At 40.1% G+C, this 15,110-nt stretch overlaps 1 protein-coding gene across 1 annotated transcript in view; it reads right to left on the minus strand.

Moving 5' to 3' along the window:
- Window positions 1-15,110, minus strand: part of prkd3 (protein kinase D3) — a 40,632-nt gene that overhangs the window by 5,840 nt on the left and 19,682 nt on the right. Inside the window, 8 exon segments of the mRNA XM_028438140.1 lie at window positions 2,588-2,665; window positions 2,771-2,894; window positions 3,462-3,648; window positions 3,725-3,802; window positions 3,871-4,066; window positions 4,702-4,862; window positions 5,099-5,230; window positions 8,903-9,041. Of these exon segments, the coding sequence (XP_028293941.1) occupies window positions 2,588-2,665; window positions 2,771-2,894; window positions 3,462-3,648; window positions 3,725-3,802; window positions 3,871-4,066; window positions 4,702-4,862; window positions 5,099-5,230; window positions 8,903-9,041 (1,095 nt within the window).

A 15,110-nucleotide genomic window follows, 5' to 3' on the forward strand; every position in this document is an offset into this window, starting at 1 on the left:
TATTCTGGTGATAAAAGGACCAAAACACACACAGAGACAGATATTCAAATCAGTGGAAGCATCTTAGAAAATAGGATTCAGAAAAAAAAATTATCAAAAAGCAAAAATAAAATCTAAAGTGATAAAAGCAGTCATTGTTTGATTCAGTTTTAGTCCCTAGCAAAGTAAACAGAAACACTACATAACAATAGTGATAACACTCACACAGTCCAGCTCTATCTGTCCTCCAGCCTCTTCTCCCGAGGACAGTAGCTGCAACACTTTAAAAGTTCCCCCTTCCCCATCAAACTTTCTGCCTAATCAACGCGAGGAGGGAGGGACAGAACACAAGCCCTCCAGCCAATGGGGTCACACAAAGGCACACGCTGTTCCCTCCGCGTGGCTCACCACAGAGTATCGAATGAAGTGCTTGTGGTTAGCGAGGCCTGGTCACGTGATGAGCCTTGTGGCAACCCAAGTGCTCTGGTTTCCTGATTACACGGCAGGAACAGTCGGGGGGCCCCATCTGAGCACGAGCCGACTACCGTTCCTCCTCTGGGTAAAGGGTGGGTGTAGTGTGACAGGAGACAGAGAGTAGCCCCCTTACCCCATGAAAGGGTCTTCAGAGAAAGCCACAAGTACAGGAGTCTCATCTTGAAACGAGGCCGCCGTTATGGCTTCCAAATGGTGAAAATGGCTGCCATGCCTGGCGATCAAGCTGCCACGCGACCGCCGTTATTCAGATTGGAGGTTTAGAAAGAGGGAAAGACAGTGGCCACACACTGATGAGCAGCAGCCTTTGCAGAAATGAGAGGAAAACGCCCAAAATAGAGGATTTCCTGGACTTTGCTATATGGTTTGCTGAAAAGAAACCACCAGAAGAAACTTTTTTTTTGCACAGCAAATCTTAGCATTCTACTCATGAAAGATAGTACTTTATTACGAGGCAACAGGCAGGGCACACAAAGCACAAAGAAAAAGATTTATAGCTTGCTTTCAATTAGACTCCTGAAGGTTTTAAACTGAGCTGAGTGCCAAGTTGATATTAAAGAACCACATAAAGCTGCCAGTAAACACGCCCTGGGGAGTGGGTCCTCGCTGAAGCTTCCTCTCCAATGCTTTAGTGGCAGGAGATACAGGGTTTGACTGGGAGAGAAGGCAGTGGGTGTGTTGATGAATGGAGAGAAAAAAATCTCCATTCAACAACAAAGGAGATACTAGAGGGGTGTCATGTTCCAATAGGACACACAAACAATGAAATATTTACCACACATGCACACAGGCCCAGCCACCCCATGTGGAAGTCTTTAAGCAGCAGGCTGTAGTTACCTCCTGTGGACCTAAACATGTAATCACTACATTAATAAGCCCCTGCAGCAGGGCAAAGACTGACTGCCACTGTCACACTTGGTCTGTTTGAAATCAGAGCGCTCACACACATTGAGTTTGACAGACTACAAAGAAGTCACTCCCAGTGCATCAAAGTCCCATTAAGTGTTCTTTCAAGTATCCCATCTGATCCTTCAGGGACAAAGGAAGTGCTAAACAAAAAAAAATTGTTTAACTTAATAGAGGGGGAAAAAAACAGGAGATTTTGGTGGACTCAGCTGGTAGTTTAGTGTTGCCAATAAAACAGACTCATTGGTCTGATTAGATTAGATACCAAGGCAAACTGCTTCCACACAGAAACAGGTTATGGTTATTGGTTACCATAACAAGGTTTCACCTGTTGAGATCACAACACCGTACATAGTGTCTGTACCTTATCATTTATAGATATTTACTAGCTGATCAGCAGATGATCACTACCTATACTTTTTTACTGACTATAAAAACACTTAAAAACACTATGATTGCAAAAACTCATCAAATGATTAATTCAGATTCAGCGTGTTAACTCAGATCTTGGTTTGACAAGTTAACGTTAATTCCATTTACAAACCCCTTGCAAAAATCTGAGATTGACAGATAATTCACTGATAGGCATGGGTTAAAAAATACATTGGCAGTTCCACAACAACTGAAAAAGACATTTCTTCATTTTCTGACATGCTTAAAGTGATAGATGATCAGTCTAAAGCTGCATAATAGAATACAATTTTACAAATTTGTGTAAGGAATGTCTTTGGAATCAATAATATAAACTTCTAGCATTCAAATACAAGTAATAACCCTTTATATGGGGGCATCGCCATTTTGGAGATTTCAGCCAATCAGCATTCACATATCAGGTTCTCGTCATGTCAGGATTACCCCTCTTATTTTTGCTCCTATTGCACTCCTACTACATTGCAATTTATCAAACATGTCAACCTCCACTAGCTTTTACAGTGTTTTTTTTTTGCATGTGCAGCTTCTAATTCGCTTCCCATTCCTACTATTATAATTTACTCATAATAATCTTTCAGTAGAGCTGTTTTTGTCTTTTAGGTTGCATATTACTTTAATTGAGCACCATCAACTTGCATGAATCCCAGTTTGTTACCACACTAACATGCAAAGGATTTGATGTTTAATTTTCAGGTGATTAAAATAAGCACCTTCAATAAAACTTAAAAAGATTTCCAAATATGAATGACAGGAACAAGAAATGGAACTTTATGCTTACTTTGTAAAACTTGGCTCCCGTGTCGTTCTGGAAGAGGCTCAAACTCTTGCTGTCCAGCCTCCAGTAATGTCTCTTCCTCTGTTAAAACAGAAAACTGGTTGTTCAAACAGCACCACTCACAGCTCTCTCTGTGCTGGGCATGTGAGCAGCTTTCTTACATCTCTTGTGGGTTTTCAGTCTTACCAGGTTGTCCCTGCTCGTATAATGAACCATCCAGCCCTCCTTCACCATCGTGGAGCTCCGTCTCTTTGTGTGTTTGATGGACTGGACAACACGCATCAGGGGGATATTGCTGCTCGTAGAGGGGCTACACACAGACAAAACAAAAAAATTAAGCTGATGATCAAGTCAAACAATTGAAAAGGGATACACCTTATTGGGAAGTTCAGGTTTTGTTTCCATCTCAAAACAATTATGATGAAAATCAAAGATGCATTATAACTGTAGACAAAACCTCTAGAAACTGCAAAGTGTCTTCCTTAAAACTTGAGGAATGTTTAAGTTGCAGTTACCATCAATGTCTGTTTGACCTGATGTAGGCCTTTTATTTTGAAGGAAATTGCTGTTTTTGAGGGTACGTTTCTTTATTGTCACACTTAGTTAACCAATCTATCTATGGACACCTCTAAAACTGTCATTAAAAAGACTCATGTAGGATGTAGATATTTAACTATATACAGTATATACACAACATTTATTGAGTGGAATCAAAGGTAAATGTGTATACTGCTTAGTTTTAGGTGAACAGATGCAGTAGCTGGTGATTGGCTAATAGTGTTTTTGATAGATCGGGTCAGGAAATATTTGTCCATCCTTGAAATACACCATGCACATAAAAATACGAACAGCCAAGAACAAGAACCAGTCTCTGTACCTGATAGCCTTGATGGGTTCTTCATCTTTCTCTCTATCCAGAAAGGGTGAGTCCATGTCAAACATTTTCTCCTCTGGAGTAGAGGGTTCTTCAGAATCATCCAGTGATCTGCCACCATCCATATCACTGCTGTCTACTTCCATGGTATCCATGGTGGTGTCTGAATCCAGCCCAGGACTGGCTGGCTCTGTGTTTAAAGAGGATGGATGTAACCATTTGTAACTGAATCTTAAAGATCAGAAGCAAAATGAAGAAGAACTCACCTCCGTTGAAGTCTACTTCTCCTAAACAGTCCCTCGGTACCTTTGAAGCACATCTTTTATGGCAGTTGAATTTACAATCTGGAAAACAATGTCGTTAGGATCTCAATCCTTTTCTCTTCCAATGAAGTGAAGCTACACCAGCATACCTTTACACTGCATGCCTTGTCGAAAGAGGCCTTTGAGCAGGCGCTTGCAGTATTGGCAGATCGTAGGACGAGTGTAGGTGTGAATGGCAAAGGTGTGCGGCACCTTCACCCGAGTCTTTTCCATCCGATCCATCCAGATGGGCCTGCCGCTCCAGGACAGGATGCGTTTCCCAGCCTCTTGATGGGACCTCTGCTGCTGAGGTTGGAAACAGGGAAACACGAGGGAGGAAAAGAGGAAGGGATGTTAATAAGAGGTGAAAACCATATGGGGAACAAAAGCAGAGGGAAAACAAGAGGAAGAGTAATGATATGACAGAAAGGAGGATGTACTGTCCATTCTTTCACCCTGTGCATAACCAACATGCAAACAGATAATCCTCATCTTTCCCATCTAAACATTTTCAGGAGCTCCACATTGAGCTGCTCTTGTAGGACCTATATGACCTTTTAAGAAGAAATTAATAGAGGCACATATTTCAAGAAGGCCTAATAAAACACTTTTTCATGAATCTGTCAGAGGTTTAAGTGATGCCTGCACCTCTTTCCTATTTTCTGTTTTTCATCCAGGAGACTAACAGTGAAAAAAATGCTGACTTGATTTACTTAGTAACTACCGACAAAGAAATTATGACGGATTGTCTTGCTATCTTGGCCAATGGACCTGATTTCAACTTTGATAAAGCAGGTAAGATTGAATAACCCTAAACACTGCCAGTGGATTAATTTCCTTTATTGTGAGAATAAGCAGATACAAATCTCTTCTCTAACAGCTCTTTGAGGGTTACATGATAAGTATCTGAGTGCTTGAGTCACATTTCCGACACTCATAACTCACGTCATCTTGAAGAACCACTGCGCTTTCAGCAGGTGGGGTCGAGGGACCGAGAGCGAGGGCCCAGGCAGTGAAACATTAGACAGCCGCCTCTTCCTGACACCAGTACAGTTATTTGGGATCTTGAAGGCACATCTCTTATGGTAGTTTAGCCCACATCCTGCACATAAACAACAAAAACCTGAATAATTCATCAAAATACACAAAGGATTTCTTTTTATCAGCCACCAGATGGCTCCAGACATTTGGGAGTTTGCTTTTAAATCATCTTCCTCATGACAAACCGTATTAAAAGACTTCAGACTGACCGTTGTGTTCTGGTAAATTATTCCCAAGGATACAAATGTGATGAAATGACAAATGCAACAAACTCAGAGAAACCTTAGATTTTCTTACCTTCACATTTGAGTCCTTGTCGGACCAGACCCCACAACATCTCCCCACAGTAGTCACAGAAGGTGGGGGCTTTGTAGGAGTGGACGTACAGGGCATGGGGTCGAATCTGAAAGTCTTCAACTGTGGCTTGAGCTACGGAGGGTTAAAAAACATAAAGAGAAAATCATAAGTTGCATGTTTTTTAAAGTATCACACCCTTTTTTTGAAGATGCAACTGTATATGATCCAGATTCCATAGAAGAGGTAGACAATATAGCTATTCTTTTTACTATACCAAAAAAATATATTCTATTCTTTCATGGCAGTAAACAGGAATTGAAGTTACTTGCTGAAAAGTGTATAGTCTTAATCAAGGGTTCCTTCATGTCTTGTGTTCTGCAGTTAAGGTAGTAGACAACAAAGCCTATTTCTTTCATTTGAATCTAATCCATTTAGCCCAGCTTCCACTTCTTGATGGTGTACTTGTAATAAAGAAGCTTTAACCCAAGAAATATGGTGGATCCGACTTTAAAATGTATAACTGCATATCTGAACAACAAACCAGATTAAAGAGTTTCATCACGGGACTTTTCTTTCACAATGAAGAGCTGGACTTAATTGTTGGTATGAGGATAAGTCATTGTCCTTTCATTAATGGTGAACACTGAAAACCAAAAAAGGGCTTTGACTGACAAGATGAGCAAATATTTAAAGAGCCATCCTCAGCAAGTGCAGGGATGTAGCATATGATTGCAATATCCTTGATGATGCAGCAGAGGGCATAACGTCTACAGAGACACTGTCCATGTCAAACCTCTCCCTATATCAACTGATCAGGCACACCCAATAGAGCAGAAAACTGCAGTATAACAAGGATAGTTAGATAATTCCATGTGATGCAGCAGAGGGTGCTTCAATGTGGTTACTCTGTGATCATAGCTATGAATCATCAGATGTATGAAAATGAGCAAGTCATGCAGAAAAACTTTTGATGCGCTCACAGTGAGGGGGGTAGTCAATAGTAAATCTTCAGTGTGGGCAGACACTGATGAGGTTATGCCTTGGTTATTTTAGACAATGATTGATATTATTCTTGGCTGTTTTTGTTTGAATAAGATGCAGACTTGGATAAACACGGCAGAAGAACATCCTAGTATAGCTCATAATGTGAATTGATACAATTGGATGGTAAATTCCAATGTTTACCGCAAAATAATTGTGCTAAAAACTTGTTAATCTCTGCCTTATCAATGTATTCCAATTTCTACATGCTGTTTATGGTCTTTCAGCATTTAACTGCCACCTTGTTCTCTCTGTGTGCATTAAAATTAATATGCACCTTTTTACTCAAGGGGAATGTTTTTGTCTCGTCTAAAGTTCTCATGGTAAACACAATGAGACTGAAAATAAATTCAAATTTGAAATGATCAGGGACTTTTAAAGAACAAATAGTCATAAACCTGTCGAGCTAAAAGACAGAAATCTGAGCTTATCATTAAACAAGTGAGTGAGTTCTTGAGTTTCATGTATTTTATGGTGACCTCTAAATGTACTCTTGCAGAATAATGCTTGCAGCTTGGTTTTAATGTGAAAGAGAAAAAAGGATGCCGGTCACATATCATGAGGCAATCACTCCTCCTTCCTCTAACAGATAAAAGGCATTCATGGTTTTTTTTTTTGCAAGTTTACTAAACAACTGACTGCTTCATAGCAGTTACACTAGTGTGTGATGCTTGTTGTGCTAATTAACATCAAACCAACCGCACACAAGCTCGACATGTTGTTTTTCAGAGGCCTACATGAATGCAATATCTGTTTGCTTTAAGCAGCAAGTTTTCCATTAAGAAGGCCAAAAGTTTTCTTCCAACCAAAAAAGGTTTGCCAGATTTTGGCAAACATAAGGTATTGTAGCGAATCAGTGCTGCACAGCCTGTATTTATGAGTGGTAAACTTTTGAAAGTGGGAAGGAATGGAAGAAGGGTTAAAAAAAATAGAACAAAGGGACAATTGGTCAGACCAAACCTCAGACCTCATGGGCCGAGATGGCCTGCACAACGTCTGCTGCGTTCAGGGACGCCCTGCACATCAGAGCGTGTTTACACTCGGTGGGTCTACTACAATTACTTACAGCAAGAAAAACAAGCCAACTCTCTTTGAGCTCAGAGCCAAGAAAAAGCCACTTCTGCTTTCCTCTTACAGGGACTGAGATTTTAAGACCATCTCTATTCGACAGCAACAGAATCCAACAACAAGAGAGAGGGAGGAAAAAAAAGACAGGAGACAAATGGTTAGGAGGACAAAGTTTCATGTTTTCCCGGTATTGTGGGTTCCTCAGTTCATGTCGCTCAAAGTTCAACTGTGTTTGTGTGAAGTGAAATCAGACGAACAGCTTGTCCTGCTTGTGTAACAATCCTGAGATCCACTACAGCAGTCTTCATCAGGTACTGTATATATGTCAGGGTATAAATCATTGGGAGCCTACACCTGCAGATGGATTTGTTGAGGTAGAAGGGGATTAGATCGAGAGAAAAGAAACAGAGGGCGAGCCACGAAGAAGTGACACAAAAACAAGCTTGACAACCAAAAAACAAAAAGATGGAAGTCGTTCAGTCTTTACACTAAATTCGTCAGCCCTGATGCCTAAAAAATCCTCAGATCCCAAGCCTATACAATCATCCCCCGCTCCAATCCCTGCAAACAATGCTTCGGCCTCAGAGAGAGTGGAGGATATTCAGCACAGGTGGTGTCGGGTGCTTCCCAGTGGAGACAGATGGAGCAGGAGAACAGATTAGAGCCGAGGAAAAACTCTAAGCCGTTCGGTGGTCCCATCACTGCAGGAAGAAGCTGATTCATTCATCACAGGAAGCGACAAAGAAAAGCCAAACACCTGTGCAGCTGCTACAAAAGTGGACAATCTGATGGAAACTGTGAAGAGGAAAACCAAAACAAAACTATAGCTCCCCTCAAAGGCTTTAAAGAGGTTTGATATGCAGTCATGTTGAGTGTTTCATCATCTCGTAAACAAATCTTTCATAGAAGACAATAACGCAACACAATCATTATTTCAACCATGACAAACAGCATGCTGATCTCTATAGTAATTCAAGACAGGACTATTATTTGGAAATTGGATCATTTTGGATCCATTTGCCATCTGAACATGAAATAAAAATCTTTAGGTCTATAATCAAGGCAGGAACAAGCTAGAGTGAAGGAGAAGTAATATCAATGTGAGAACCAAAGAAATACCAACACCAATTAACTGATTGTGAATAGAAGTAATCACAAGTGATGGTTGGATTTAATAAAGTGGATGAACTATGTATGACCATGCTCAAGGCTATCCCAAGGCTAACATGGGCTCAAAGCGAGGTGTCTCCTGCACAGGAAGGCTGTTCATCACAGCATTGATACAGGAGCAGAAAATCGCAGCCAGACACTCATTCCCTTGTACGGGTGAATAAAAGACTCCATCTCTCCGATCAATGTTGGCCCGGGTGATTTTTAAACCCCAAGTACCGATGACAATAGAAGGGTATTACACACTTCGACATAAATCAATCTTGTCTTGACCTGGTGTGAAATATCTGGCCTGAGCAAAAAATATATGAACAATAGGATCTTTTAACACCTAAATACTCTGAGTATAGGAAATATTACCTCTGGTACTAGATTAGTGTTTTCTAAGAGTAACAGATATTGGAGGAATGCAAACTTATTTTCTTTGTTCATGTAAGAATGCATTGTGTTCAAGAGTGTTCAGAGATTGGTCAGCAAGTTTTAAACCAATTGGAAGCATTGGCAGTTTCCAGCGCTTTTACATACCAGAGAGCACCACCTCAATGAGGTCTCCTTCATGGATATCTTCTACCGAAGTCAGCCTCTGCAGGATGTGTTTCGTCATTCAGGTTGTGGCGGAACAGCAGGATTTGTCGTACATCCCAAAGAAACCACACTCTGGGAACTGGAAAGACAGAGAGTGGGAGATACATGTGAAGTACAATAAAGATGTGGGTGAAATCTAATTCCTTGATAGATGGTGTCAATGCAGCCATGTGGTTATGCTAAAAATGAACATTTATGGTTTCAGCTCTGTGGTAGGTCCACACTGAACTGAAAAAAATTCATCAAGCTTATCTGACAGTTTAGAGTAAATCATTGCTACATCTGCACACGATCGTGCACATTTTATCTTTTTAGATTACAAAACCATTGATAAAGAATTTAGATGTTTTCTCAATCCGTGATCAGAAGTTGAGTCCCTTGACTACATTCAAAGGAATGAACAAATTACAAAGGAAAACCACCAAAATTGATCCCACACTGAAGCAATGATCTGCTCTACATTCAAAAGGTGATAGTATCTGTTTTTATCAAGTTATACAGCACAGATGCTCATTTTATAGCACATTCTTGGTCCTTATTGCAGTTTCCAGGAAATGCCACTTCAACTTAACAAAAAACATTTTAAGTACTATATCACGTGTATATTTTAATCTTCTCCACACACAAATATCATCTGGATTCCAGCATGGCCAAGACCCCCAGCTAAGCAGTCACTGCTGCACTTAAAACAAACCAGGAACAGAGCAAACATGGCCAAGGGAGGGAGCTGCACGCAGGGTGGAGAGGGTGACGGGGTAGAAGGTGGAGGAGGAGATAAACATCCTGAGAGAAGTACGGGAGAATCAGTGCACAGGAAGTGCACCGCCAGTCAATACTGAGTCACTTCCTGCACTGAGGGCGGCCCATAACCTCTGAGGGAGAAAAGTTCTTGTCACAGAAATCAGCATGTAATGAAAGTATATGACAATGCAACCATGACTTTGTGCAGTCATATTTTAAAGCTTGACAAGGAAAATAATCTGATGTCCTCCGCAACCCATTTGCACTCCTGTGGGGGAAAAAATGCAAGAAAAGTCAATCCGCAGTCATCAAAGCTTTCCTGCAAGGCTTGCATCATACTGGAAACCAGGGCACTGTGGAGTTACACTAGACTGAGACTAGTCCCAATGGCAGCATAGCTGGTATTGAATGATCCACCAGCTGTTTCCCTGTGAAGCAAGGTCATGCAAAATAGGTTAGAACAGAACAATGTAACTATGAGCAAACAGAGGTTTCCCCACTATAATGTCATAAGACACATGAAGCCGCACAACGCCAAACACAGTGCCAGAAATGATTATTAAGTTATACCTGTAGTCAATTTTATATTCGAGCTCTGTCAAGTAGGGATGTAACGATTCACTCAACTCCCGATACGATTCGATTCATGATACTGGGTTCACAATACAATTCTCTCACGATTTATTTCACGAAATGATGACTGAAAAATATTCCTTATTTTATCGGAAAAAAACTGTACTATTTTCCGTTATCTTTCATTGTCAACATAATCCCTTGATAAACTATTCAAAGAATGCAATTAAAAATAAATCCTGAATGAAATAAATAAGAATAATACAAATGAAGAGAAGCCTATATTTTAAATTCTGGCTCTACAGTAAACAATGCAAAAAACTGCCTAATAGTCCCTTTTCTTTTTAAAAGTGCAACTGTAAATGATTTTGTGCCTTAACAATTGGAGTTTAAAAAAAAAGTCAGTGTACTGTATTTTCAGATATTTGTTTCGACCAGCAGAGGGTGCTGGTAACCCAGTGGTCAGTTGGCATGCAGCTATTCTAGCAGTGAAGAAGAAATGCTATGCGCTAGCAAACAGAGCTAATAGAAAAACGTGACTTTTACAGATATTCAAGTAACATTACAGATATTCTGTCGGTGCTAAAGGGGTAAGAAATCATTTATAAACATGTTTAAGAGTAGTAGGCGATTCCGCCCGCCGCCTACGCTTCTGGAATGATAAATCATCTTCGACATTATGAGTGCTGTTGTTTGTATCAGACATTTTCTTCCATGCTACTTGCTTACAATGAGCTGACCAATCGTGGCAAGGTCAGGTCCAACGTCACTCTCTTGGTTGCTAGTTTGTATTTACAAACAAATGCATGGCTGGATAGGTCACTGGAAATGCACCCTGCAGTTTTTATGCGTGCAATGCACAGCAGTACCAGTAACATGCAGGTGGGGTTGCCAGGTTGGGGGCCCTTAAGCAGCCTCTTAGTCTGCGTATAGGCTGGGCCGGCCATGCCTGGTGCCGATGCTCACGTCACGTTCAAACAAGAGAAGGATAAATAGATAACTGCTGTTTAAAAAAAGTACTGCAATTTTCAAAGTCTCGATATGAACCGTGACACCTATGAATCAATTAATAACTGCCTTACGATTAATCTTTACATCCCTACTATCAATAGATCATTTAAAATACTAGAGGTTTAGTCGGGGTATTTTCTTTAAAAGTGCTGGTATAGCAGCCAGGATTCCAAAAAACACTGTGACCCCACAAAAGTGAGTGTCAAACAAGGCCGCCTTTCTAACTAACACCTGACATGGCTCCATCCTAAAATTGTTCCTGCTCTCATTTGATTAATACGACATGGCTCAAACCATTACTATCACTCACTGGAAAAAGAGCAGCATACTTCCTGAGATTGCTGTAATGCCAGCGTGGGGTTTTCTTCTGCTTGCCTAACATATGTGTTTATGAACCCTAACGTTGATGCTCAAATATACTAAACTCAATTTACCTCTTTTTAACACCAAAAACATCACTTTTTGATGTAATTACTGGCAGAGTAGAGGTCCCAAAGTCATGTCATAAATGCTAAATAAGATAAGCCAAATACGATTGGTCCAACATTGTGGAAATTCAAACGGGTTCATTGAGTTAAATCTTAGTAATAAACTTGCTCTCCTATGCTTCAGAAGTGTGTAACGGAAAAATGCACTTAAATCACAACCGAGTAGTCTCGCAGGATTTTGCAACGTGAGATCTTGTCTGATATTTGACAAGTTTGTTGGTTTACCTCAGCCAAACACTTGTTACACATTCAACCCACCTTTTAATAAAGATGCATATGTCAAAGATGTGTTATAGCCTCCTAAAACATGTAGGTGAGGGTATATTCTGTGCATAGCAAATTCTGTTTCAGCAAGATACTTCTGTGCTTTTCGTCCTTTTTCAGTCAGCATGGAAAATCAGAGGCTCTATATGTACAAATGCAATGCAGACTTTGTTTTAACTCTAGGCCCAAAGAGCAAATCAAAAGCACAAAGAACAAAAAATTACCAGATTTAGGATTTTCCAAGTTTGTTGTTTAAATGATTTCAATGAAGTAAAATGTGTTGAAAATCTGGAAATCTATCAATTTTCATACTGTTTTTTCTTTAATGAAAAAGACAACAAATCACCTTAACATTGTATATGCCCTTACACACTTTCCCCCGCACTTAACACCATAAATCTTGTGAGTGCATATTGCCTAAGCAAGTTTTCTTTTTTGTCATCTTCAAACTCCCAACACATTCATCCGAGCAGCCACGACCACACACACACACCAAAGACCCAGACACAGGAGCTGTGTGTGAGGTCCACAAGTCAGACGGATAGAGCAGTGCAGAGAGGCTCTGCAGTAGTAAGCTTTTGTAAAACAAACTAATCCGCCATTGATATGCTAAATCCAGTTAAAGAAAAAAAAGAGTGTAAGAAGAGCATGGAGAGAAAGGTTGCGAGAAGGGGAACCAATGAAACTTTTGGAGGTGAAATCAAATTTTGTCAAGATAATAAAAACACAAAAGCTCTTTTTCAGCCTTGAAAAAACATCAATGGTTGGACCTTCTGCTTTGGCATACATGTCAATGGGCAATTGATCATCAAGTTTCAAGCTGACATCAAAACTATATAAACCATGGCTGGAAAATGTCTACGCTATTGCAGTTGACTATGCCATCAAATGAGTAAAAGCACCGAGTATAAGAGAACAGTCTTGGTTCTTGTTTAAACGGAGTAATGTGTTCTTGTTCGATGATGTGCTTGAACTTTTTAAACTCCTTAGCGTGTGTGTGGCAGAGGTGATGAGCAAAGGGGGGAAGCCGCTCACAGGGTCTGACAGATGGCCGTGCGATTACAGCGAGGAAAAGAATGCAGTTTGACCTCGAGCTGCCTTGCACCTTTATTGGCCTGGCAGCAGGCCAGACACATGTGGAGGACAGTTACAGTAAAATGGCTCTCCCCAAATCACTCTGCTGGTGTTTACACAAATTGGCAAATTGTCTTTGTGAAGCTTTTTTTTCTTCATTATTTAGCACTTTATTCACTACCCTGGTTATCATTTTTTATTTGCCCAATACCCCTACACTTAACCTCTGGAAAAGTTGGAACTGTACTGTTACATTACAATGTTCTCTCTTTTTCATATGGCGCAACAAGTCTCTACTTAATCAGTCATCAAAAAAAGTGGTTTTATCAATAAATAGGTCGATTGAGTCACAATAAAAGCAGCTCTTATTGTAAATGCGTCATTTCCCCTGTAGTTCTTATTAGACGATAGTGGTGATCTATGAAGTAATAGTTTCAAAGCAGAAAATACTAATTCTGTTACACAAGCAGGGCTCTACACAAACGTTTCTAGTGGTGGCACTGGTGCAACCAACAGTTGGTTGCACTAGCACAGAATTTGGGCGCACCCTTTTTTTCTTTGCCGGGGCGGGGCGTATACAGCATAGCCATGCATGCTGATGAATAATTGAATTAACTGGCGTACCATAGTACAGATTGACAGTGACTCGAGACATGTGTTTTTGTTACAGCTATTTTTGAAAAAATATATTTGGTTGGTTGATGAATTCTATAATAATGTGGGGTCCCAGGATGAGACAAGTCAGAGATCCCCTGATTTAGATCATCTCTGCTCTTACTCCTCTTCTTCTCTCTATGTGTGCGTGTGTGCATTTAACATTGACTCTCGTTTTTTAGTTTTACTGCCTCTCTCTTCTCTCTCCTCTCCTCTCTCTCTCTCCTCTCTCTCCCTCTCTGGACGCTACGTTGCCCTGGCTCTTTTTCTGAAGTTTGTCCGGCTTTGGTGTGAAATCACACTTTCACACTTTTAAAAGGACTTATTTGTTTTTCTGTCGGAATTAGTTTTGGGATCAAGTTTTTCTAGTGAGAAAACAATATGCTTACCTGGCCTTATCCTGGTGGATTATAAAAGAGGCAGCTCATATCCCTGCAGGAAATTGAAGAGCCAAAGATAAGATAATAAAGGTTAAAGCAAACAAATCGATTTGTATTATTTGATTCCCTCACTCAATGAGAATCAATAAAAGAATCGGTAAGGAATCGTATCAATAATGGAATTGGAATCGCTAAATTCTTATCAATTCCCATCCCTACAGTTAAGCCAGGCAAAATATGGATAACAATTGTGATGAAACCGATGTGTCTTCTTTACGTAACTAGCTTTTACAGCTACGATGAGGCTAAACAAAAGCTAGCTGAATATTTTGATGATTTAGCTTTATCTCGGAAAGCCTCTGTTAAAGATTTGGTAGAATATATTCAGAGAGTTTGCATTAAAATGGTTAGCTATCAGTTTGTGCTGGATGAAAAAATAGCTACCTGTACCGATCAATGATTTTAGACAAATGTGCTCAATTAAACAATGATATTCAGGATATTGTGAGCTAAAATAACTCTTCCACCTTTTAGTAATATTAGCTCCTTTCTGGATATGGAGAAATCCCTACTTCATAAGCAGAGGGTAAAGGTTTCTCTAACCTGAACACACAAGCCTTAATGTTTCATTGAGGTACATTTTTACTGAAACGTTAGAAGGCATGTGGCTTTGTTTGTTTAGCTGGAGGTGGAACGATAACGATCATCACAAGATCAGTGCCATACAAGGTGCCTGTTCAACGCATTGATGACTGAACTGACTGATAACCTTGCAATTATATCTCATGTCCCATGAGACGTTGTTTCCATTTGATAATATGAGAAAGTCTATTAGCAGTTAAAGACTACTGTAGCAGTCAAACTGTCTTAGTTCATTGAGAAATGGAAAAACAGCTTTTTAGCAACGGAGGGAAAAATTTTTTTATTCTTCATTGTTTTAAAGCACAGAGGAAAAAAAAGAAC

This window comes from Gouania willdenowi, chromosome 22 (genome assembly GCF_900634775.1).
Source record: "Gouania willdenowi chromosome 22, fGouWil2.1, whole genome shotgun sequence".
In the NCBI taxonomy this organism is placed as follows: domain Eukaryota; kingdom Metazoa; phylum Chordata; class Actinopteri; order Blenniiformes; family Gobiesocidae; genus Gouania; species Gouania willdenowi.